At 50.6% G+C, this 26,269-nt stretch overlaps 1 protein-coding gene across 12 annotated transcripts in view; it reads right to left on the bottom strand.

The window, feature by feature from the left end:
- GPM6B (glycoprotein M6B) overlaps positions 1–26,269 on the bottom strand; it is a 155,247-nt gene that overhangs the window by 14,376 nt on the left and 114,602 nt on the right. For 6 of the 12 annotated variants that reach the window (XM_078064260.1, XM_078064253.1, XM_078064254.1 and 3 more), the window contains exons 2-3: positions 2,064–2,250; positions 367–523 (exon numbers count right to left, since the gene is read on the bottom strand). In XM_078064260.1, the coding sequence (XP_077920386.1) occupies positions 367–523; positions 2,064–2,250 (344 nt within the window). Of the gene's footprint in view, positions 1–366; positions 524–2,063; positions 2,251–2,685; positions 2,732–4,690; positions 4,725–20,970; positions 21,091–26,269 lie in introns of those variants that run through there. The other 6 variants (XM_078064255.1, XM_036123685.2, XM_036123686.2 and 3 more) reach the window with 3 other exon arrangements.

Below are 26,269 nucleotides of genomic sequence, written 5' to 3'. Positions count from 1 at the left end.
CAACTTACCACAGTACACCGTCTTCAGGGCCACAATCCACAACCGAAGACAAAGGCGAGGGGGTGCCGGGACAACACGGAAGTTCCGTCCTTTCACAGTGCCACCTTCCTACTTGAAAACCCTCCGGCGCCCTCACTGCCTGCCTATTCCGAAGGGAAATGCTTGCTACTCCAGCCAGATGTTTTAACTTACTACCGCTCATAAGCTGGAGGTTCTTTTGCTACTCCCACCTCCAACACTGTGGGGACGCTGGCGTCACGGACTCTCCATCCGGGCTCCATGATCTCCTAGCTTTCACCAAACGCAAAGAACTAGCCAGAGGCGTGGCTCCGGCTGCAAGTCAGACGCTCAGAGGTTCGGACTCACCATGCCACTGATGCAGCGGCCGCAGGCGGTGGTTTTAAACTCGCCGTGCAGCTCCTTCACCGCACTCGTGGTGTAGAAGCCTTCGGCCAACAGAATGATCCCATACAGGAAGAAGAAGGATGCGATCCCGTAGATGACATACTGCATCAGCTGTATTCTGCGGGAAGGAGGACGAGATCCGGAAAAGTGACAGTCACCGCATGGCGAAGAGAAGACGTTTGGGGCCTCTGGAGGGAGGGCATGAGGCCGAGCCACGTCCCGTGACCCCTCCCACCCCGCTGATGGCTGCGGCGGGCTCAGGGGGCATCCCGGGCAGGCACCCCTGGCCACCCGACAGCAACCTGGGCCTTTCTTCCGAGGAGGGCCCAGGGTTGAGATGGACAACATTCTGGGGCCGGGGAGAAGGCCGCTTGGTCAGGGGCGGAGGCCCGGTTGTCACCTTTGCACACGCACCCGCGTCCTGGGGCCGGAGGGGGAGAATGCTCATTCTGCACGCGAGCAACCGCAGGCACGGAGACGCTAAGTCTCCCCTCCGAGGGCACGCAGTCGGGCAGAGCCGGCATGGGAGCTCTGCTCTAAGGACGCATGTCCTTCCCGCCACAGCAGGACGCCTCCCAAGCGGGCCCAGCGATCAATGATACTCTGACGGGACCCCCTAGGTAGGCACGCAGGGCTTCGTTAAGGAGCTAAGCTCTGCACGGCCACTCTCGTTACGCCCGGGAAGCATGGGCACGGGCATTTTGGGAGGCTGCCTGTCCCTGGAAGTGATCAAGATCCCTAGCTAGGTAGATCAGTGTACCGTGCCCAGGTTCGCTTTGGGTAGCTAGCTCTTGGTCTTCCTTGCACACAGTTGGCCCTCAGCGAGGCCCTCGCCCTGGCTGATCCTCCTTACAACCTCCCCCACCCCTGCGCAGTTCTTTGGATGTCTTGCGAACAGATAAAAGAAGAATAAAGTTCCCTAAGGACTTGCATCATCATTCCATTACTGTTCAATAAGAATTCATTCAGGCCTTTCTCCGTCTGGTAGAGAAGTTCCTTACCAGCACAAGACACCTACAAGCTGTGAGACGCGGGGAGTGAGGGAAAGAGAGAGACAACTGGAGGAAGCAGAGGAAAGGGGAATATTTGAAGGAAACGAATGCGTTGCTGCTGAGAATTCCAGGATGGGAAGGCAGAGATTCGGGCCTAAAGCCCTGAAATTTCCCCCTTTTCTGCATTGGAGTACGCCCTGGGATTTGTTCTTCTGCAGGAATAAGAACACTGCTCGTGCAGACTTAAGAGTTGGGGCAAGTCCTCACCAGGGTCCCCATCATGCCAGGGCTGGTCACCTTTCCTGCGAGGGCCCTGGGGGTGGGGTCTGCTGCCTGGGAGCTACACAAACTCACTCCCGGCGTGATCGCGGGCAGCATCTGTCCATCGCCTGGCCACAGCCCCCACGTGCCCGGCTACTGGGCGTGGTGTCCCCTGTGTGCACCTGGGGAGACCCCTCCCTCAGGCCCCAGACGCCCCCGGGGCCAAACACTCACTGTCTTCTTGGCCCTTTCCTTTCTCCTCTCGCGGGATTTTTCTCTACCTGCATCCAAATAAGCTTTAACAAAAAGCATCCCTTTTCTGCCAGGAGAGCTCGCTCGTCTTTCTGAAAACATCACGGGGTAGTCGCATCTCAAATACATTTCTACGGGGAAGCAGGTACTTACACCTCACTCAGCAAGGCATGGTCACTGGTGTTGGTGGAGAAGTGTTGCTCAAGGATCGCCACGGTGCCCGCGAGGGCCACATGCCCACAGCCACAGAACAGGGCCACCCCAGAGAAGCAGAGGATGGTGGCCACCAGAGAGGCGTAGGGGACTCCTCCCAGACACTTGATGCAGCATTCAAAGCAGCCTGGACCCAAAGGAGAGAAGACGCAGCGGTTACGGGCAAGAGGTCTGTGTCCTCATCAACACCACACCTTTGCAGAGAGGGTCGCTCTTGCCATGTCCCCCCTCATGCTCTGTGGTTAAGCTCGACATGCCGAGGGCCAGTGGGGTGGCTGTCCTCGGCTCACATTCTGTGGGGGAGGACCCCGGGGCTCCAAGAGGGGACATAGCTTAATTTACTCGGGGTGAGGAGCAGAGCAAGCAGCGGAGAGTCAGGGAGCAAGTCACAATTGTAGGGCTTCCTCAGTGACCTGGGGCTGGCCGGGGGCGGGGGGGCTGCTCGAGTGACTGGGAGGGACAGTCAGTCCACTAACAAAGTCAACAGAGAGGACAGCAGTGAAGCTGCGGTTCCACACATAATAGCGACCCCCCAACCTCAACCTTGGGGGGTTTCAAGTACCTCTATTTCTGTAGCAGCCAATGGCTTTCTCCCAGCCTTTGACCTCCTGGGCAACCAGAAGAAGCAGATACAGTAATTACACTGTTGCTGGGTTCAGAAAAATATCAACATGGTCATTTTGGAAAGGTGATGGGTCTTTTTGGTCCCTACAAGTACAAAGTCACCAACATCCACTCAAGTGGGTCCACTCAAGTTTCATTCATGTCAACATCAAATCCCCTCATCTTTTAATAAAAATGTCTCCCCAGCCCAGGCAACACCAGCCGTGCATTATCCCTCCTCCTCCTCCTCTTCCTCCTCCACCTCTTCCTCCTCCTCCTCTCCCCACCCCCCCACGCTTCCACCTGCCTCCTTCCCCAGATATGTGTTCAGAGTAAGAATCCAGAACTGGTGGGTGACATTTAAGTACTTGAAGGAAAAGGAACAGAAGAAAAAAAAAACAAAAAAAAACAAAGACAAAATGAGCATCCATGAAGTGAAATGAAGAAAGAGCCACAATTCACTGTTCATCTTAAGAAGAAGATTTTTCTTCATTTTTAAAATAAACTTTTACTGGAGGGGTCCATAAAGCTCTCCCCAAGGGACAGAGCCAGGTGACATTTTCAGTTCGGAGACATTTGTGTTTCATCTAAAGCAGTGGTGGCCTCGGGATCATGTCGGTACCTCTCCCGACCTCCCGTCCCTGTTTATATCATCCAGGCCCTTTAAGTAAATGCCTTGTCAGGGAAATCGAACCTGAATGCATTATGATGTTTAACAGCGATCGAGAGCAGTTCATTACTTCAAGGCAAGCACATTAAGCCAGCTGATTTTTCCCCCCAAATGGTCTTTACAGTAGACAGGGAATGACTACCCAGCATAAAGCACTGGAGGCGGGCTTCGCCATTTTGAGGAGCATCCCATTCAAAAGTTGCATTTGTCTAAACCCACAAGAGAGGACTATAAACTCTCATTACCAGATTTCTCTTCAGTTCACTGGAAAATAAAAAAGGTCAAGGCTTCATAAGTAAGTGTGCTTTCGTTCATTTCAAAAGATGGCTGGCTGTCATCATGGAGACCAACCTCTGTGAAATGGATTTATGAAACTACGTACAACGGGAACCAGTGCACAGAACAGTTCAAGTTCACTAGCAAGTCAGTACCTTCAAGAGCTTTGGATACTTGAGATTTGGGAGCAAGGACGATGGAGTTCCACCTGTCATACAGCTTTCTGGGGAATGGGGCAGAAGGGGGGCTGGGGGGGGGGACCAGGGAGAAGCAGGCCACTGAAAGTCCAAGTTCTCTCCACACTCCCAAAGCAAGAGAAACTACAACCCTCAGCCTCGTGCCCCACTACGTAAAGAGCAAGCAGACCCACGTGTGCGGTGTCGTTCACGCCTTCCCCCATTCTCAGCCTGTAGGATGGTGTGAAGCCCAAGATGAACGCCTGCTTCCCTGGCTAACGAGGTTCCCACTGGTTCCCACTGGACAGAGATGTGTGGCCTTGGGACTGTGCTGTCCGAGAGAGTAGCCAATAAAAAAATTCAGTTCCTCAGTTGTACCAGCCGTGTTTCCCATGCTCAACAGCCACACGTGTGAGGGCCCACCGTACTGGACAGTAAATAGGGAACATTCTATTCTCACAGAACCCGGCTTCGGAAGATACATTTCTGACTTGCCACCTCTTCTACTTTCTGAAAAGTGAGCTGGTTCTTGGGAGTTTTACTTCGGATTTCAGGAATCCCGGTACTTTTTGAAGCCCTACAGGGTGCTAAGCACCGTGCTTGGCACGGGGGATACAAATACAAAAGAAGACGTCTTCTTTGCCTTCCAGGAGATCAGTTGAAGCTGTAGGCAGTCAAGTCACATCGCTATTGTGTGACAAGGGCCAAGTTCTAGACGGCAGGAGAGCCAGAGGATGGTGGGCCAGGGGAAGGGAGAGAGGAGGACAGGAGGGAATACATTCCTATTAGAGAGGAGTCGGGAAAGGCCTTCTGCAGAAAGACCTAGCGCGCAGGCTACGCACACGGCTGCCACGGGCACATCAGCTGATCCAGGGTTCATTACTTCCTGCGTCCGCGTTTCAGAAAGCCCACATCCTTCCTCAACGCGAGTGAGGGTGCGCTGGGGTGGCGCGGCGCGCCTGCCCGTCAACGACAGAACTCAGCCTTCCAAATCCACAGCTGCCACTTCCAAAGAGTCTTTCATCCAAAGGGTTAGAGCATTCTGCTCCTTTCAAAGCAACGATCACAGCTGCTCCCTGGCTCAGAAAGACAAGTGGGGTTAGAAGCAGGGTGCCATCCAGTCCCTGATTTACCAGCAGAGGAAGGCTCAAGTTTCCCTCCGATTTCTCGCTCTCGAGGACTCCAGATACCCCATGCAAAGGTCGAATTTTATAACAGCAGGGAAAACCAAGGACTGGAGAATTTGGGGGATCACGTCAATGAATCATACTCTCAGCACACGCCAGCGCTCCTACGTTTGCAGCAAATGATTTGATTTGCAGCCGTGGGAACTGGTTCCCACACAAAACAGAAGTCACCACATTAGTCACTGTTGTTCCACACAGACAAAACTTAAAAAAAAAAGAAAAAGATTTATTTGACAGAGAAAGAGAGAGTGCAAGCACAAGCAGGGGGAGGGTCAGAGGGAGAGGGAGAAGCAGGCTCCCCACTGAGCAGGGAGCCCGATGCAGGGCTCGATCCCAGGACCACAGGATCACGAGCTGAGCCGAAGGCAGACGCTTCACCGGCTGAGCCACCCAGGCGCCCCCAGACAAAACTCTTATGGACCCTGCCGGCCAATGTGAGTAGAAGCGTCTGGAACACAACATGGGAAGAATATGTAGGAAATAATATAGCCGGACGCAGCTATATTCTACCTCGCCTGGTCAGCGATCTGTGGGGCTAAAATTGCATGTGTGGTGGCTACCTGATCTTCTATGAATGGATCACCCCCACTGGACCTTCTAGGTCAGTCTAGAAGCTCTCTCTAGCCAAGTGTGTAAGGTATCTTTAAACACTGGGCAGTTTGAGCCTATGCCACACTCTTATCCCAGAGAAACCCAAACGGGCCAGAATGGGCTTTCTAACTATGGGTATCAATACTGTTCGTGTTCGCACGTTAACAGCGTTTCTCGTTGGAAATGCAGGCAGGTACGTATGTGGCAGAGGGGTACTGGAGGCCAGGACGGGGCCGTGTGCTCAGGCCAGCCTCCCAGGCAGGCGACCTGTGCTCTCGCGGGGCCCCGTGCTTGGCTCAATGCTCTGTTACTGTCGTCTTGATAGTCGTAATCCTTTTTGAACAGGGGTGTGTGAATTTTCCTTTTGCACTGGGCCTGCAGCTTCTGCAGCCAGTTTTGAGTATAAGCGTATGGCGGGAGGCAAGAGGGGTGCTTTTTCCCTGACATGCCCACAGGAGCACTCGGAGTCATTTCCCAGTGTCAGCGATACGGCCGAGAAAGGCGGCCTTCGCCTTGCCATGCTGAGCACAGTGGCCCGGCCCTGTAGGGAGACTAGCCATGGGCCGGAAAGAAGGACTTCTCCCTTCCCTCTGGAAGGGAGGAGCAACCTCCCACTCTTACAACCATCACTGTCAAGGCTCCAGGTTCTCCTAAACCAGGGTTCTCCTAAACACAGCCCGTGTTTTTGCAAATAAAGTCTTTCTGGGACAGAGTTTTCCCTCTTCGTTCACAGGCCGTGGCCACCTGTGGCCTGCAGGGGTGGAGTAGCCGGGACAGGACGGAGAGCAGAGAGCAGCAGCACCTCTGTGCATACTCAACATGCAGATCCCTGCATCCCCCCCCCCCCCCCGAGCAACTGCTTCAGAACCTCGGGGGGCGGACCCAGTAATCTGTGCTGAGCAAGCCTCTGGCGGGGGAGCTCCTCATGGAGGCTCAAACTGGAGCACCCCGACCCGAAAGAATCACACCAGCTCTTTACTCTGTCAGCTCTAGCTGTTTTCTTTGATGACCGGCCAAACTCCAGCACAATAAAAACCTAACCACAAAGGGATTCCTGGCTTGTGGCCAAGACGGAATAACGGGGACCTGATTTGTTCTCCTGCCTGAAACACCCGAAAAACTGGACAACAATAGGAAACAATGGTCTTTAAGATATTAGACATCCGGCCATGAAGAACCGTCCATGGCTTCCGAGGCAGTTACTAAAATGAACACTCACCAGAACCAAAGAATCCCCCTCAGATGACCCAAAACGCACTGCACGGCAGCAGTGAGCACAGGTCCACGTGAAGGCCCAGCTCGGTACCCGCTCAGGCAAGAGAAACTCCTCCCCATAACCCCGTTCCCATCATCATCTCCGGGACTAGGGTCTCTGGAAGGCCTGCTCTCACCGAGACTGTCGGCCGAGCAGAGTCACAGACACGGGTGTGGATGACAGCATGGGGAGGGAGGGAATGGCTGTCCATTCTTTCATTCTACTTCATTCCATTAGTGCATGTTCAGTGCTCGCCAAGTGTCTCCCAGGTCCCAGGCACCGGGCTGGGTGCTGGGGACTCCGTGGTGGGCTAAGGGAGGCACGATACCCAGTCTAACGGAGTTTAGTCTATGGGGGGAAAGGGACATTAACCAAATGGCTTTACTTCCCAAGTGCTAGAAGAGCAAACAATGGAGATTTATGGAGGCTTGTGGTGGGGTGCAGGGGGCAGCTTCCAGAACTTAAACATGAAGGATGGATTTGAATTCATTTGGTAAAGGGAGAGAAGGATGGGTGAGGGAGGGGTTCCAGGAAGGAGGAAGAGCACGAACGGAAGTTCTGTGGTGGAAAAGAGCAGGGTGCTTTCCCAGGCACGAAAGAAGCCAGAACACAGAGCAGAGGGAGGGCAGGACAAGGCAGGCACGAGGGGTCTACTGGAAGCTGGACCACTGAGGGCTTTCGAGGCTGAGTTAAGGATTCTGGACTTTATCCTCAGAACCAGGTGACGCCACGGAGCATTTTTGTCCACAGGGAACAGACTGGGGTTGTACAAGAGCGGTCTGGCGGCTGTGACAGGAACAGAGTGGATGTGGAGAGGACTAAGAGCCCAGTGTAATCATTCAGGTGAAAGATGACAGGAGCCTGGACCCGGGCAAAGGCAGTGGAAGCCAAAGAAATGGATGGGTCTGAGAGATGTTTAAGATGTCACATGGGCACAACTTGGTCTGGATTTGCTGGTGAGGCTGGGGATGGATGGGTGAGTACCAAGGAGGACTCCTAAATGTCTGGCATGTGTAACTGGATGGGTGTTGTGCTGTTCCTTGAGCTAGGGTTGAGCGGAAGAGGGCTAGGCTTGGAGAACAAAGATGACGAGTTCAGTTTTAGATACGTTGAGTTTGAGGAGACCGCATGTCATCTCAAGGGAAGCTTTCCAGTGAGCAACTGGATTCCTGGCTCTGTAGCTCCGAAGAGTTAAAGTTGGACAGCAACAAGAACGTTCAGGGACCAAGAAAAGACACGAGTGGACCATTTATCAGTTTTTTCAACTTAGACCCTTTGCTTCACAAAGCATGGTCCTTGGACGAGCAACAGCAACTCCATCAGGGAGCTGGGAAGAAATGCAGACTCCTGGGCCCCGCCCCGGATCAGTGGAATCAAAGTCGGCATTTTCACAAGCCCCTAGGTGATGTGTGCGCAACAGAGCTTGAGAAGCCCATTTCTAGTCAACAGTCCCATCTGCCATCTTCCCGGTCCTGGGGTGGGGGGGTGCGCCCTGACTCCATCTGAAGGGCCCGCTTTTGTGCTCACCCCGTGTTTGGGGTTTTCTCCCTAAGAGGCAGCCCACTGGGCTTGGCCGAACACTCTAGCCACTTGCCAATCAAATGCATGGCAAGTCCCAGGGTCTGCAGTGAAGAAGAACAAGAGGTTCCAAGTTGTTCAGCTGTCCCGGAAAGAGTGCAACTGGGCTGCTTCCTCTGGGCCAAGCGAGTACCGCTCACCTCCGAAGTCCGGCAGAGGCTCCCGTGGCGCCCCGGCGTCGGGCCTGAGAAAGCCCACCTCACGGTCCCCTCCCCCGTGCTGCGAAGGGCGCCTCGACAAAGGGACTGCAGCTGGGACTGGGGCTGTCCCCAGTATGAAGCGTCGCAGGCGGCGCTGGTGTTTTCACATGTGGAGGTGGTGCCAAGGGGCCGCCGAGCAGCCCTCGGGTAAAAGCTGATGCTCGCTAAGGGACCCCAGGGCTTTTCTCGGGCACTCCGGAAACCCACAGACTGAGTGTTCCCAAGCGTCACGGCAGCAATGACGCTGAGTAACATGAAGCTGAAAAGGCACAGAAAGCAGGTCTTGACGACTGTGATCTCATGTCAACAGAGAGGGAGAAAAAAAAATCAACGCTAGGATTTCCAGTACATTTTACGAGTAACTGTCAGTACCTCTCACCAAACCCCCCAAACCTCTGTGAGGTTAAGAATGTCTTAAGCCTTCACTTAGCCAGTCTCTGGCTAAAAAGATTTTTAGATTTTGATTCACACAAAAACTCCAGTGTGCATTAGCCTAAGACAGTTTAAATATAAACCACATAGTAAGGAGAAGAAATACGCATCAATGCCTCTCACTCTCAATGGCCATTTTGTCTCCAGCATCTCTAGAACCTTCTGTGCAGAACAACAGAATAAAACACATTTTGTCCTCGGGCTTGCGGATGGCCGTTGCCATGGCTGAGTTCATAACAGCCCAGTGATTTGCCCCGAGTTGTCTGTGATCCTGGCTGCAGATTTAATGCTGGCTCAGGAGGAGGGACGGCAGGAACAAGGGCTCAGATTCTTCCCCAGGGAAAGAGAGAGAGAGAGAGAAGCACACGCAGGAACTCTGGCTCGCGCGCGTACACACACACACACACACACGCCCTCTAAACACAGCCTTCCTTGCTACTTTACTGATTTCCAATGAGCCAAAAAATTAAGAAGGAATGAAGTAACCGAGGTTTGCAACTTTGAAACAACAGATGCCAGGAAAATAGAGGCAGACAGAATCCCACTTAAAAGAAACAAAAGTGAATGCCAGCCAACCGAGGCCTCCCAGATTCTGAAGGACACTGAGCAGCGGTTCACCCCGGGGGGTGACTGTGCCGCCCAGGGGCCATTCGGCAATGTCTGGAGGGATCTTGGGGTGTTACAACATCGGGAGGGGCTGCCGCCGGCTCTCGGGAGCGAGGCCGCACAGGGATCAGTGGTACCGAGGTGGAAAAACCCAGAGAGCGGAAGCCACAAAGGATACGTGGTTTCCATCAGTGGTTTTCAAATAGGGATGCTTCTGCCCCCCGGGGGGCTGATGGCAGCGAGTGAAGACACTTTTAGTCATCACAGCTGGGACTGCGCTACTGTCGTGTTGTAGGGAGAAGCCAGGGATGGTGCCGGACACCCGACAGTTAACCGCGCCACCCCCACCCGCCCCCCACCGCGCGCATGCGCACAGCCACACGAGGGAGGCCAGGGCCCAAAACGTCAAGGGGGCCAACTGTGAGAACGGCCGCCCTAAGGTTGCAAGGGCAGTCCTGGTCTGCGTCAGATTCTACAATTAAAAAAAAAAAAAAAAAAACCTTAAACTTTACTTTGTTTTAAAAACATTATAGCACAGAAGTTCTCCAATTCTGCTGCACATTAGAATTATCTGAAGAGCATTTTCAAGCCCTGAGACCCAGATTTCACCACAGACCCATTAAATCAGAATTTCGGGGGCTGGGACTCGGGAATTAGAGGTTCTGCCTTTTTTAAGGACCAAAGACAATGAGCATCCAAGTTGGAGAACAATCGTTACACAGAAGGGGGCAGCAAACTGTGGCCTGTGGGCCATGCTCCGCTCTTCCTATGGCCTGTGAACTCATAATGCTTTTCTACATTTCTAAAGGGTTTTTAATGTCAAACAAGAATATTCTTTCACATTACTTCATTCTTGCATGATGTGAGTGCATGAGATTCTACTCTCTGTGTCCATAAATAAAGTTTGATTGGAACACAGCCACGCTCATTAGTTTCTGTACTGTGTGTGGCTATTTTCAAGCTGCAAAGGCAGAGCTGAGTAGTTGCCACCAATATTTGCCATCTGGCCCCTTACAGGAAAAGTTTGCAGAGCCCTGGTAAACAGCAGCGCTTCTCAAACTTTAATGTGCTTAGAAATTCCCTGGGGATCTCGTTAAAATGCAGGTTCTGTTTAGGCAGGTGTGGGGAGAGAACGTGCTTCTCCAGTTTCTCACCCACCTCCAGGTCGTTCTATCCTGCCGGCCCTGCGGGGCAGAAGAGGGAAACGGGGCAGAAGAGGGAAACGGGCCGAGGGCCGTGGCCTGGGTAGTCCCAGGAGACTGGGGACTCTTCCAGGAGGTCTGCAAGGTTAAAACTCTTTTTATAAATACCACTAAGATATTACTGGGTTTTTTCCCAAGATTCATTTATTTTATTTTTTTAGAGAGAGAGGGCAGGGAGGAGGGGCAGAGGGAGAGCGAGAGAGAGAATCCCAAGCGGACTCCGCACTGAGCACAGAGCCTGACACGGGGCTCGATCTCACAACTCTGAGATCACGACCTGAGCTGAAATCAAAAGTCAGATGCTTAACTGACTGAGCCACCATGTGTCCCTACGACGTTACTGTTCCTACCGTGCTGACGTTTGCACAGTAAACCTGGCTGCAGAGTAGCACAGATCAGGCCGCTGCAGGCAAGTGTACTCCGCACTCACGGGGGGAACAAAGAGGTGGGAGGGCGCCGGGGCGGCTCAGCAGGTTGAGCTTCCAGCTTGATTTCAGGTCATGATCTCAGAATTGTGAGATCGAGCCCCACGGCGGGCTCCACACTAAGCAGGGAGTCTGAGATTCTCTCTCCCTCTACCCCTCTCCCTGCTCGTACTCTCTAAATAAATCTTAAAAATAGATTTAAAAATAGTTTTACTTTAAAAGGTCCTTGACTCAGTTAAAAAAAAAAAAAAGATTAATTTTATCAAATCTCAACCCTCCGAAGTATACACCTTTCGAATAGTATGTGATGAAACTGGAGGGAGGCAGAAAGCACATGTGCTGCACACCCAAGTGCGATGGCTGTCCTAACGGAAAGTTCTAGTGTGATTGAGTTGTGAGCTGAACTAGCTCCTTTTTTTTTTTGTTTTGGAACATCATTTTTTTTTCTTTTTCTTGAAGTAGTGATGAACTATAGCCAGTAAGACTTGGGTGGCTGGCAAAAATTTTCTCAAAAATGATCCAAGGGAGCTGGAAAACCATTGACGGTATTGGTTGCCCATCGATTTTGGAAAACTTTTACCTGCCACAGTGGAAGTGCCAGCTTCCCAACACTTAAAAGACTTTTGGATGAAATTGGTGGCAATATTAACAACTGGGACTTTTTTGATAAGGTATAATGAAACGTGTCAGTATTTGGAAGATCTGCACGACTCAGAGAACGAATATTTTCCACATGACCGATGTATAAAGTTGCAAAATCATTCTTGCATACAGAGCCAATCAAAGTGCAATAGAAAGCAACAGATGTGAACGGAACAGAGTCCAAAAAAGGTCATGGATACGGCTTCAGAGTCCACGTTACAAATAATCTTGAGGAAATCACCACTTGTTGAATTTTGATGTATTATCAAGCAGGAGTTCCACAAATATATGGAAAGGTCATTAAACCATTCCTCTGTTCTCCTACTACATATCTGTGAGAGACCAAGTTTTTATCACGCACCTCAACCAAAGCTAGTTATCCAAGATGCCTGTGGATGAATGGAGAGGCAGATAGAGAACCCAGCTGTCTAATAGTGAGTCAGATATCAAGGACATTTACAAAAATCTAAAACAGTACTATTCTTCTCACTGAAGTTTTATTTTGTTTTGAAAAGTAGTTATCTTGGGGCACCTGGGTGGCTCAGTCGTTAGGCATCTGTCTTTGGCTCAGGTCACGATCCTGGGGTCCTGGGATCGAGCCCCGCATCGGGCTCCCTGCTCCACGGGAAGCCTGCTTCTCCCTCTCCCACTCCCCCTGCTTGTGTTCCCTCTCTCGCTGTGTTTCTCTGTCAAATAAATAAAATCTGTAAAAAAAAGAAAAGTAGTTATCTTTCCTAAACACAACGTTAACATGTAATGGATGTGTTATTGTAATTTTAAATAACTGCATTATTTAATAATAAATTTGTTATAATTTCCAATGTAGAAAATATTTACAGATACAACCCACAACAGCAAAAGCTTTTTGGAGTCTTCAGTTGTTTTTAAGAGTGTGTGGGGGACCTAACACCCAAAAGCCTGTGAACCGCTGGTACAAGGCATTAAGAAGGTATCATGAAGTCCAATGGATGGGGGACTTCCCGATAAGGCGCTAAATGAGAAATCACTTGAACGACAGTTTGCTTCTCCATTCTCTCTCGACCTTCTTTAGAGTCACTGACCTAAAAGTTCAACGGTATAACGCTAAGAATGCTGAAACTATTTTTACCGATGCGAAGGGAATGGCTTTTCAACAGATCCTTTTAAATTCTTGTCCTAAAATTTATTAAATAAGAAATTTTCATATTTGCGGCACGTTGTGAAAATCTTAAAAATAGGTTAGCCTCTAGCATTTGCAATATGGCATGAGCAGTACAAGATTGTCATCAAAGTGATGCCATATTCACAAATTAAGAATGAACGAATTCAAGAAGCACACCTGCTGGCGTCTTCGCCTTTCGCGGGCGCTGGCTCTGGTTTTCCTCAAGGCCACCGTGCGCTCTTTGCCGGGTCAGGCGGGGGAGTGGCGAGCCGGGGAGGCTGCCAGACAGAAGGCGAAGCTAGCTCTAAGTTCAGGTGACGGATTTTAAAAGCACGGAGATCGGCAGGGTATTCAGGAACCTTGAGGACTCCGTGCAATATTAAGCTTTAGCAGCACTCAACCTCCTTGACCATCTGCTGTGTGTAAGGCACTGTGGGGGGGGGGCGCAGGGGGGCCCGCTTGGGAGTGGGGTGAGGGACGTAAGCACACAAGAAATCATTTAAGCACAAGAGACAAGGGACTAGACTCAGGGACATGGCGAGTGAGGTAGGGACAGATGTCCCGACCCTGGCACTTAGGACAGACGGACAGACGGACAAGCGTGTAGGGGGGAGAGCAGGCCCAACAGGGCGAGGGGCGTGTGGGAGAGTTCAGGACTGGCCGAGTTTATGGGGGAGAAGCTGGGAAGGCGGGGGCGCCGTCCTGCGGGAGGCCTCCCACCCAGCCCGAAGGGCAGCGGGGCCACAGAGGCAGGTTTGTGGGCGGGCGAGCGACGTGGCCCGAGGGGTGCTTGTAAGAAATCCACCTGGCCCGGCTGTGTAGGCAGGACTGCAGTGGGTGCGGGCAGAACGGGCCTTTCAGAGTTTGAGTCAAAGGGCCCAGGGCGTGTCCCACAGAGGCAGGAAAATCAGACAAGGGTTGGAGCCATTAAGCAGCTGTTAATAAGAAAACCGCAGGCCCAAAATGGCGTCACTTAGGCCAAGTCCCCAGACCAGGAGCTTAACACCTAATCTATTTGCTGTGTCAACCTCTCCCAGAAATGCAGTCATAACCAGTCAGTCAGGAATTTTTTCAATCAGCCGGCACCAAGGAGTCTGCCCACAGGGGTCTTCTCCATCCCCTGAAGAAAGATGAGGTCATCTGCATGATAAGACCCCTTGCTTTTCCCCCAAAGGGAAGAGGGGCCCTGCCTGGAACAATCCTTTCTTCCTGCTAAAACTTTCTCGCCTCACCCTCCTTCTCCGAAAACCTTCTATTTTGAACAAATATTCAGAGCCCCCTCTACCTGCCAGATGGGATGCCGGTGGATTCATCAATCATTTAACAAAACCAACTGAATCTTTACAATTTATTCAGTTGGATTTTTATTACTTAACACAGTCCAGGTCACACCACATTTTATAGGAGTGGCTGGGTGAGAAACGGTGAAGGAATTTATGTGAACGAATCATCAGAAGAGCCATTCCAGAAAATGGCAACTAATCCCAGGAGGCAGCGCATCCACGGTTGCTTGGAGAGGGCAGGGGAGAGGGAGGGCTGACAAAGGGACCCGGGACACTCGCGGATCGACGGCCAGGTCACCATCTGGCTTGTGCTGGTTCCACGGGCACATTCGTATGTCAAACTTATCAGAAAGGCCACTTTAAATATAAGGCCACCTTATGCATGTCAATTATACCCTCAAAAAAGTTAAAAAAAAAAAAAAAAGACCCATTTCTTAAGTTTGATGTTTATAAAAGACACTAGTAATTTTAAGAGGTTGTGAATCCCTCTGGGGAACGAAGGACTGGCAGCAAAAGGCAGGAGCCACCCCCCACCTGGGTGGGGTGGGCTGGGGGGACATATCCTGGGGCTGCAGAACTCACAGGCTCCTCCACTCGGGGACAGGAAAGCGAAGGGGCCATTGTCATCCAGGAGAGAAGACCATGCTCTGGCGGGGGGGAAGGACGCACGCAGTCAGCCTTCTGAGGTGCTCCCAAAGGTCCCTGCACCGCTTGGGGGGTGCGGTCAGCTGTGCAGGCGACTCTCGGTTTCGGCTCTGATCGTGATCTCAGGGTCATGAGATCGAGCCCCGCTCAGGCTCCGTACTCAGCCCTGAGTCAAGCGCCTAACACTCTCTCTCTCCCCCCTGTGCCCCACACATGCTTTTGTTCGCTCTCTCAAATAAAGCTTTTTAAAAAAAATATGACCCCCAATATTACACTTAATAAAATAGAAACGGTCTTTACAGGTCACAGAACGGAAAACTTGAGTACACCAGAGGGCACAGCTGATGAAAACAGCCCTCTGATAGCATTTCACAGGACTTGCTTTATCATGGGGACACTCAGAGAAGGACCTGGAAGCGACCAGAGGGGCTGAGCTTCCAGAAAGAGCCAAGGTACTCTCTGAAGAAGGGCTGTCAGGCTTTAGCCTAAAGCCTGTGAACAGTGGGTCCCCTTGGGGAGCAAGGATTCTGGAGCCTGGAGAGAAGAAAGGGGGGGATCTTGGATGATGATCTCAGGAAAGTGAGTGACTAGCAAAGCCTTTGGGTGTTGCCTTCCGTAAGTAGATTAAATTTGCGACGCGGGCTAAGAATGCAAGTACTTCAAGTCAAGGGGTGGCAGGCTTTTCTTCCCCTGTAAAGGGCCAGACAGCAAATATTTCTGGCTTTGCAGGGCATGTGGTTGCAACCATTTGATTTTTTGTTGTGGCAGGAAAGCTGCCACTGACGAGCTGTATGTGAACGAATGGGCGGGGCGGGTTCTGATAACATTTTATTTACAAAAAATGCGGTGGGTGGCATCACCAGCTTGGGCTAAGTCAAGTCCTCCCAGGAATGTCCATAACCTCCGTTTATTACCACTGGGAAAGAGTACATGAACGTCAACAGGGTTGTTTTAAGAGCATAGAAAGGCTCATTCAGATCCCATTACTTGCCCCAGCCTGACGTTTTACCACTAGAGTTATTCCTTGGGGGGAAAGCACTGTCCCCAGAAGTTTCCAGATAAAATGCAAGCATGACAATCTTCAGAGAAAGCCTCATCCCACCTAAATGACTCTCCGACACATAGAGCTTTCTGCTTAGCACAAAAGCCATTTTATATAAGCTTTTCACAGACATGGAAACACGTGGGTGTGTGTGGCTTATTTGTGAGTGAACAGGAGGGATGCCCGAAAGGACACAGCCTGGGGAGGTGGGCAGACTCGAGCCTCCTACTTCACAGTGTCTCCAGTTAGCTCCTAAGGGTGGCAAAAGGTCTCGAAACACAATTCATTTCAATTAACTCTAAGAGAAAACACCGCACACAAGGGGTATCGTAACGGAAGAGAAGACCAGATGTCACTATTTCTAAAAGACTGAGAATCGCTGCTTTGGATAATCCAAGTTGGTGTCCCTAAAACCAGATGTTGTGTCTGATAGAAAGCTCCAGGTCGTCAATACTGATCGATATGCTTTTCACCTCTGCTTCCTCTGTTTGCCTACTCTGCGCTGAGGATCAGCCACGAGACCAAAAGGCAAAGGGAGTTCTGAGTATGGCAGCCGCTCTTACATAATCAAGCGCTAATCACATGCTAGCAAAGTGGCTGATAAAAAATGAACATTCATAAACAAGAAATTATATATATTTGGCTGACATAATAATAGTCTGGCAATTGAGCTATAAAATCGTGAACTGCTGTCTATGGCGCATGCTTTGTGAAGACTGCAGGTGATTTGAAAATGAAATGATTGATCCATGGCAGAAAACGAACTGCAAAGAACTCAAACAACAACAACAACAACAACAAAAACCCAAAAGCCTTCAGAAACGTTACCATGTGAACCTGGGCCGTGATTCGCTGGCACCGCGTCCACCGTGAAGCCTGGTTTAAGCCAAAACACGTGAGGGGTACAAGCTGGAGATGTGAGGGGGCTCGCTTTCCCGGGTCACACCAGGGCAGCCACCCAGCACCCGGTCGCGACCTGATCACAGCAGTGAACACACGGGCTTCCTGCTCTCGACTCTCAGCTCAACCCACACATGCGTGCCCCACACCATCCAGGGTAGTCCATGTGTGAGCCGGTGCGCTCTTTGGATTTCTGGAACGATCTACGGCCATCTCAAAGCAAGCATCGGAACAATTCGGATTTGGCAGATGGGCAGAGAGGGGACTGGTGATTGGCAGAGGGGATGGTTTTGGGGCTTCTGAGCTATCACACTGAACGCTGAACCACGGATGGACCGGTGCGTGAAGGGTCCGATCCTTGGTCCATCTGCTTAGAGCCTAGATTAAGTAACAGCATCCAGCAAGTCATTGGATTATATTAAAGGACACGACGAGGGACGTTTGAGAGTTTCTCCCGAGCTTGCACTAACGTTCTCCTCACCCTCTCTTTGCCACAAGGAAACAAACCTTTCTCCCTTGCGCTGCCCCTCCCCCACTATCCTTCATGAAGATTTTAAACAAAGGAACCAGAGGAGGCACGGGCTCAGACGAGCCACAGAGAGACTCCAAGGTCACTGTCCTTCAAACTAACCAGGACTCAGTGCCTCAGTGACGGATAACTCTTGCATAGGCCTCTCCCCAGACAGTGGGGGTGGGGGGGGTGGGGGGGTGGGGAAGAGTGAATCCCTGGAACAATCCTCAGCCTTTTCCAAAGAGAAAGAGACTTCTAGATCTCTGGAGGATAAAAATTGCTTCTTCAAGTCCTTTCCAGTCCTCCCTTCTTACTCTCGGGCCTCCCTCTAAGTTAGTGGTTCTCAACTTATTGTGCGTTGGACCCATCTGGAAATCTTGTTGAGACGCAAACTGTGAGTCAGCAGGTTTGGGTTGGGGCCTGAGACTCTGCATTTGTCACAAGCTTCCAGGTGAGGCCAATTCTGCTGGTCCAGAGATCACCCTTGGTGCGGAGGGTCCAGCCTCCCGTGGACCCCACTCGGAGGCCTGCGCCACGCGAGGTACAGCAGCCCCGAGCAGGGCCTACACCTTAAGCACGACATTCCTTCCTCCGCCACCATCTCAGGCCGAGGCCACCAGCCTCGGATTCCCTGCAAGTCGGGGGAGCGGGGGCGGGGGGCGGTCACTGCTGTCGCGGCCGCATAGGTGGGAGAGGCATTTTCCTTCGGCAAAGATCTGCTCGGCCTCTCTCGAAACCTCTTCCCACCGCCCTTCCCCCCCCCCCCGGAAAGAAACTGAGAACTCTGGGGGGAGTGGGGGGGGGAACACACCAGAGCCATATGGAATTCTCTATTTTTTCCCTCACACCATCTGGTTTGGGATCTAAGTACAGAATGGCAACTGCGTTGATTTAAGAGCCAACAAAATCTCCAAGCAACTGGGAAGGCGCTCACAGGGCTGGGTTTGGTCCCCTGGCTCCAGCCCCAAACCGTCCCCAGCGAGTGTGCCCCAGAGGCGCGTGTGTTCCCACGCCTGCAGTCAGTACACGCAGGAAGGGCAAACTATGTGCGCGTAAAGGCCATTGCCGGATGTTTGAAGAGGGTTCTGGAAAGCAGGTTGCATGCTTTTGTTTTCTCCCCCTCAGACAAGACCCTGCTTGCTCACATGAAGTCTCACCAGCAGTGGGGTTACTACATTTCTCCTCATACCGTTCCAGAATCCCCAAAACTCTGAAAACGTGGGATTTGGGGGTTTTGTCTAGCTCATCTGGGAACAAAACCGGTACCGACCGGAGCTTACTTGGTGCCCAAACCTGACCCGGACGCACAAGACGCTGTTTCCGGGCTCCGTTTGCCAGGCCCGGGCTCTCCCCAGAAGGAGTGGGATCTGCGGGGAGCGCCCAGGCCTGCCTGGCGCTATCGGGAGGCACACGGGGTGTGCCCCACGTTACTTTCCCAAAACCCGAACTCTTCTGAATTCTGAAATGAATTTAGCCCCCAAAAGTTTCGGGGGAGGAAAAAAACGAAGCCTGTATTTTTCCTCTCAGCTGTCACTGCCGCTTAGATGGCCCGTATTCCGGTGTCTGGCTGTCGGGTCAGGAGCTCGGGAGCGACACTGGGACACTCTTACAGCAAGTGCTCAACAAGTAGCAACCAACAGGGGGTTTGCGCCCCGAGAAGATACTGATGTTTACTCTTTCCCACCAGGAAAGACACTCAGGTTTTTTCTCCACTTCCAACCGGCTTGGTGTCTTCCAACACATTCTTAAAACAAACACCATTCTCTTTCAAGCAGTTTCTGGTAACTTCGAGGCCTTCCTGTCCCGGTATCAAATACCTCCCCCTCCCCCGAGAACTGTGCGCATCTAATGGTGCTGGGAGGGGGGGCAGATTTTTAAAAACAGCATGAGATACAGTTTACCTATACAATTCCTCTGTGTTAAGCGTGCAGTTCGATGGCTCTGAGTTGTGTAACCATCACCACAGTGTAACTTTAAAACCTTCCCATCGCTCCAGAAAGGATCCCTTGTACCCGTTAGCAGTCACTCTCCCTTTCCTCCAGCCTCTGACAAACAGGAATCCATGTTCTGTCTCTGTGCATTTGCTAATTCTGGAAATGTAATATAAATGGAATCAGACAATAGTTGGTCTCTTATGTCTGGCTTCTTTTACTCAGCATAATGTTTTTGAGATTCATCCATGTTGTAATATGTATCAACATCTCATTCCACTTTATTGCTGAATAGTATTCCACTGTATGAATAGACCATGTCTAACAGCAGTTTTTCAACCGAGATTCCAGAACCCTCTCCATTCCTTAAAGGATCTATGAGAACAAATGTCTACGTGACTTCTCGTTCACATTTTCTAACTGGACTGCACGCGCGTGCGAACACACACAGCTGCTGCCTGACAGCCATATGTCAAAAGAAGAAATGCGTACTTCAAGATGTAGAAGTCCAAAATCGGATTTCATGTTAATTAACCTGAAGCCACAATTTGGGTCTTAAAAGAAAAAGTTTTATTAAATTAACGGTAAGTGCTGGACTTTGTAACTCAATGCGTGTCCTATGTTGTACCTCACGGCTGCTCTTTCTTGAGTTGTAGATTCTACACGATCATTTCTGACTGATTCCTGAAAAAGTAGGCAATGCAACTATTTGGGAAGAGTAACACTAAGGAATCACGAAAAACCGTAGCAATACCTGAAGCCTGTTGTGTTTATCTGACCCACCACCATCCCCTTCTCTCCACATTTTAAGTAACTTGAAGTCATCTGAGTTTTAGCTAACTGAACCAGGTCCTAAAACAGGCGTAGACTTTGGGAATGGGGAGGGTGGGCGTTCTCCCCACTTCTGGGCCCCCCATATCTCACTCCAACCTAGCACCTAGCAGTTCTGGGAGACCAGTGTTCCTTGTGAGCAAGGAAACCGGAAACCAGACCCAACGGACCTACCTGATGGGATCGAGTACACAGTTATCCGATCCTCATGTCATGGGCTTGGATTTTTCCTTCTCAAAGACAATGATGTTCAAACAGAGCGCTGCAAAGCAGTGGGGCCGGGAAGCCATTGGGGGACACTCCTGGTCCTCTTGGAGCCAAGGCTCCTTGAGCGCCCCGGCCCCGTTCTTAGTGCCGTGGAGGAGGACACACATGACACCCACCACCACCCCCCGTCACTGGTTCAGACATTGGAAATCTCGGAGTTACCCCAAAGCTTTATGTCATTGCACACTGCTCCCTTTGAGAAGAAGAGGTGAGGGCAAGGAAAGGGGAAAGAGGGAGAAGAAAGAGGCCAAAGATGGGGTGGAATGGAGAGGAGGAGAGAAAAACAAAAGATGATTAAAAAAATCGTCAAGGGCCAATTCCACCCACGCCCCTGCGAACAAATTAATGCATCAAACAAAACATAAAATAGCACCACACTGAAAGAGCCATTACAAATAATATTAAAGATAACAGTTGACTTGCTATTAGAATTCAGCCCGAGGCTGTATTTACCTGGACTGCTCAAGGGGCTAGCCCTGTCCCCCAGGGTTGGCACGGGACGGTACTGGTGGTTCTTTGAGCCTGGGTACATCCAGTGGTACCTGCCAATTTCCATTTCAGCTCTGCTGTTCACTGCCAATTTCAGGTGGCAAAGAGTCAGTGTCTCTATCTCCGGCAAAGATTCTATATCAGCATTTATTCTTTTACCATATAGTTAAAGGAAACGAGGAGTTTAAAAAACACGTGACTGAAACCACAACCTTTCCGTACCGGCTGACGACCGAGGCAGGATGAATCGAGAACGCTGGAGTCTCCTCCGTTCTTGACGTTGACGAAACTCACCCAAATCGCCTTTTCCTTCCTTCCTGTCACCGTGATGTCCCCCCACCCCGCCCCTCAACGCTCACTTTGGGCAGACACTATTTACAGTGGAAGTCCGGCTCCTCCCAAGACTGCTGTTCTTTGTGGGTATTTCCCTTTCGGACCCACAGAGCGCCACATTCACTGTGGCCACACGAACAAGGGTGACCACAGGCTTACCCTCCGTGATGGTACCCAGCAGCGGCCTTGAAAATCTGGCCAGTGACCCCATGGCCTGCTGAATCTTGGATAAAACTCCCGTCCTCCCACTGACATCTGCAGTATTCTCTGTCAGCTCTTCTTAAGCTCAGTACTTCGGAGTCTAGAATGTTCTGGATTAAATCCTGTTCCAATGACCTCCCGGTGTTTTAGAGAGAAAGGGCTGCCGGTCTTGGGCTCCAACCACTGCTTCCTCACACACATGGTGACGAGAGGCCTCCTGGGGACTCGGGTCCCTAGCTGACAGCAGGACTCTCTTTCCCACTTCTTAAGGGACCGGTGGGAGAGATACCTACCTAGCAGTGCGCCTGACCCAGAGACAGCTGCTGGGAACCTAGCGCAGCCACAATCTGAAAATCCCTAAGAGCTCAAAAGGTCAACTACGGCCAGTCTGTGCCTGCGAATCACACAGAACCGCACAAGGGGTTAGGCCCTGTGGGGCGGCCACCAATATTTCAGGAGAAAAAGCGATTCTGACGTTGGTGTGGGCCATGACTCCATCAGCAGATCAGGTCAGCATGCTCCACGGGGCGCCCGGGACCACCGAGGGGGAGGCCCGAGCCAACAGGCACCCCGCGGGGCGACAGGGCGAGCGCCCGAGTAGGGCCGCGGAGAGGCTCACAGGGCCTCCAGGGAACCCCGCCGGCAGCGCGCACGGCCCCCGAAAACTCCCGAGGTTCTCCCCCACTGGCCAGTGGAGACTTTTCTAGGTGGTGTTCCAGAGAAAGCCTTTATGGCGTCAAGGGGAAGCAAAACTGCCTCTTAAAAGACGTGTAAAAACGTTTAAAGATGCTTAAAAGGGGAGAAAAGGGGAGAGAGCAAGGGCAAGGACAAGGGAGGTCGTGACCTTGCACTACCGAGGCGGGCTAGGGCAGGATCGGACCTGTGCAGGGCACCCCTCGCAGCCGTCACGGTGTCGGCCACAGCCATCCTGGGCGCTCGGTGCTCTCAGCGGTCTAGCTTTCCAGATGGAGAGAGCAAGGGCAAGGACAAGGGAGGTCGCCTGCCCACGACATCAGGCAGCCAGGGGAGGACGAGCCTGGGTACGAACCTGGGCCGTGTGACTCCAGAGGGCAGGCCTCCGAAACCACCAGACCGGCCCACTGCGGCCCGCGCATCCACTACAGGTTTCTCGTCCTCTGCTGAGGCAGGGGTTCACCCGACAAGAGCTCTGCTGAGGTCAATGGGGAGGTGAGCTGTACCTCTGTGCCTCAAGAAAGGTCTCAGGTCCCAAGCTCTTGAGGTTACTTCGGGGTTCTGGAAAGGACTTAACTCTCAACTTTCCCTGGATTTAGATTTTTGCTTCACTGCTCAGGAGATGCTCTCTCAGATGTGGGTTGTGCTACGTTGTCTGAGAGCCAAGACACCCAGTGGGGCTGGTGGAAAGAACCAGAAGCAGGGTAAGTGGCTGTGAGCCCTCCACACCAACCTCCGGCAAGAGCACTGCAAGGAGCTCGAGCACTTTTGATCTGGAAATTTCTCATCATCCTCTAAAAAAACATCTCTCTCTCCATGCCCAAAGCACAGCAGGTGCCCCATAAATGTCTGCTGGAAGACTATCTGGTTGAAGGCAAGGTAGCACCCTGGGACCCTGTGGACCAAGAAACGAACCTCCAGGTCCCCCACCACACTGACCTCACCCAAGCCAGGCCATGCAATTCCCTGCATCTCTGCCCAGGATACATCCATTCTCTGTTCTCATCTCCTCATGCATGGGGAAGTCTACAGACAGGCAATCAGGCACAGGCTGCTAGGCAAGGACAATAAAAAACCATGGACTGCCCAAAGCTTCTCTATTTTCTGACCAAAACATGGCGGCCATGCCAGACATGCTTAGTTCAGCGTAAAAATACTCCTACTCCAGCAGATGTGGAGATGGGGTCAGCAAGTGGATGGCTGTTTTCCAATACTTCTGGGAAGGCCTTTTTACAACAGTAAATCTTTAGACATGAAAGAAAAGAAAATCATGTCTATTTTCTATTTTGGAGCCAAATCTTGGAGACATGAAATATAAAACTAATGCCAAAATTTCAAAGAGCACAGCGGTATCATTTTTGTTTAAAAGGACAGGGTCCCAACATTTAGGAGGGAGTCACAGGATTGCAAGGAGAAGCCTCAGCTTGAATGGTCTAATTAAAACACTGCCACGATGCTGGGCAACTGGCAAAAAATGGGAAAAATGGACGCACACAGCCAGGAAGGTCCTGGCTGAGGCCCTACCGAGGGAAGACTGCAAATGTTCCCCTTAGGGAGCGGAAGCCAGGGATGGGCAGCAGACCGCCCTATATTCTGGAAGCAGCACAAAAGTACAGCTGGGGCTGAGGGGCGCGGTGGTGGCTGATGGTGACAGTCACAACCGTGGGTGGTCCTCACCAAAGGTGGGTATGAAACAAACAACGGGGAATTGAGGAAAGGAAAACAAAGCAATGCCTTGTACCTTTTCGGTCCAGTTACTTAGACGGTGTGATGTCCTCCTGTGACAAGGCTATGGAGTAACTGAACTGCAGACCGGAGGCAACTAAGTGACAAAGACTGAGCTTCCTTCGAAAGACCATACTCCCTAGGCAAGGTCTTTGAAAGCTGGGTCTATCGTCCTTCATTTTGAGGTATTATTTCAAATATTAAGGGAAAGCTCTAACAACACCAGGCAGAGGTCAGCAAGCCACGGCCACCCATTCTTGTCAATAAAGTTGTATCGGCACTTGGCCACATTTATTGGTTTATATACTAGCCACGGCTGTTTCATGCTACAACTGTAGATTTGAGTAGCTACCACAGAGACCGCGTGGCCTACAAAGCCTAAAATATTTACTGTCTGGCCCTTCATGGATGAAGCGGGCTGACCCTGGCTACCGAACGTGCCTAGTAAGGCTCGGATACAGAAAGAAGTCAACGCAATTAATCAAATCAGCCTCCAAAAGAGAAAGCTAGTTTATTTTCTCTTTTTACACATGTCTGGAAGAGACAGGTCCCCGGGCTGGCTGAGGAGGAAAGTTCTCCCCTCTGCTACTGTCGTCCTGCTATTTAATCTGCCACCGAGATGGCAAAATTATGCCTAAAACCAAGACCCTGCTATATACATAATGGTCCCTAAGATGAGTTAAGCGCCCCTGTACTCCTCTCCCGTGTGCTGGGAGGATAGAGGATGGACGATGTTTCAAAGGAGAGGATTATTAAATGAATGAATGAACAACCAGGTACACTCATGCAGCTGAGACTGGAGCCTCCCTTTCTTACAAGCGAGTGTCTGTCGCCGTGCTCCTCCGTCCCACAGCCACCCCTATTCTGGGCCGGCCATTCTCACAGGGCTGTACATTTGGTCCCAAGGAGAAAAAAAGCAAGAGCGTGTCGCTGGAACAATCCAATTCATCACCAAGTCCCAGTGAGGGGAAATTTACTTCGTGGGGATGCTAACTGGCTATTTCACACGTTCTCAGATACAACAAGGCTCCCAAGTCATGTCATTAAGATGACTTACTCTAAATCGACTCGTAGTTTCAAGTCACAGAAAAATGCGATTTGTAACATGACAATCTGAACTCGAGGTTTCCACCCAATTTCACGGAAGGCAATTCTGAATTTCCAGAAATGGGTCGGAATTCTTTGTCTAATGAAACAGCCAGGCCAAGTCTTGAAAAATACGCTAATGGAAACAATATAAAAGTAGGAGATGCACTAAATGGCTCATTGAGATCTCCACCCTTGACTTTCTAAAAAATGAAATAAAACAAGGTAAAAGCAAGCTGTATTATACCTACCACGTACGTCCGGCACCATCTGGTCCGCCATGCCTTCCCCTACAGCCTATTCCCCAGACACCCTCTCTTCAAATGTCCTCCTTGGCAGACTCTTAGAGGGAAAAACTGCATCTAAAACTTTCTCTGTACCATATTCACATAATCAAGTTAGAAATTGTCAATAAAAATCTCAAAATCAAATCATTTCTACATCACCAGGAAGAACATAACATGTTAAATGTGTCCCTCAGGCTTTTTAGCTCACAGGCCATATATTCTACAAGAGTTTTCTTCCTAAAAAAAAAAAAATCAGATAGGGCCCAAAGTACACGCATTTAAATTAAAACAAACAAAACCAAATCTAAACATGTAAGACATTATATTTGATCAAAAAATTTAAATGAATGTGTTAATTTTTTACACAGGTCAACAATCTGAATTCATTTCTTATGGTGCTTACGTCCTAGAATTTATTTCCAACTACACACTATTTCCAATTTACTACATTTTTCTTCCTATGTGGTTTGATGCCTGGAACTCTCAAAATTATTTCAGCAGTAATTCTAGGCACTTAACTAGCTCGGCAATAATTGTTTCAGTAGATTCCAATTTCCTACATGTAATAAAAATAATTAGCATCACAGATTTTTTTCACACAATACAGCGATTGATTCAATTGTTTTTCTACCCCTTGACTGAGCACTCCCAGCACTTCAGATGCACTGGTTTTCACAAATGAATTGACATCAAGTAATACTCCACAGAAATAAGTAGAAACCTAGCTCTCCATCTCTTGATTAGTGAGGCCCATGATCCTTTGACTCTGTCTTATTCATTCCTTCCACTTATTCCATTTCAGTGAATCTGTTTACTCAATCCTTACACTTCGATTCAATTTAATGCTTCTAATGTAAAAACCGTTATTTGTAATAACTTGGCATTTCTTACAGTCATCTGAGAAGACCAGCTTGCTTTCCTTAAACATTTCTGGGTAT

The sequence above is a fragment of the Halichoerus grypus genome, chromosome X (genome assembly GCF_964656455.1).
Source record: "Halichoerus grypus chromosome X, mHalGry1.hap1.1, whole genome shotgun sequence".
NCBI classification, from domain to species: Eukaryota; Metazoa; Chordata; class Mammalia; order Carnivora; family Phocidae; genus Halichoerus; species Halichoerus grypus.
This window is presented reverse-complemented; position numbering and strand designations above follow the sequence as displayed.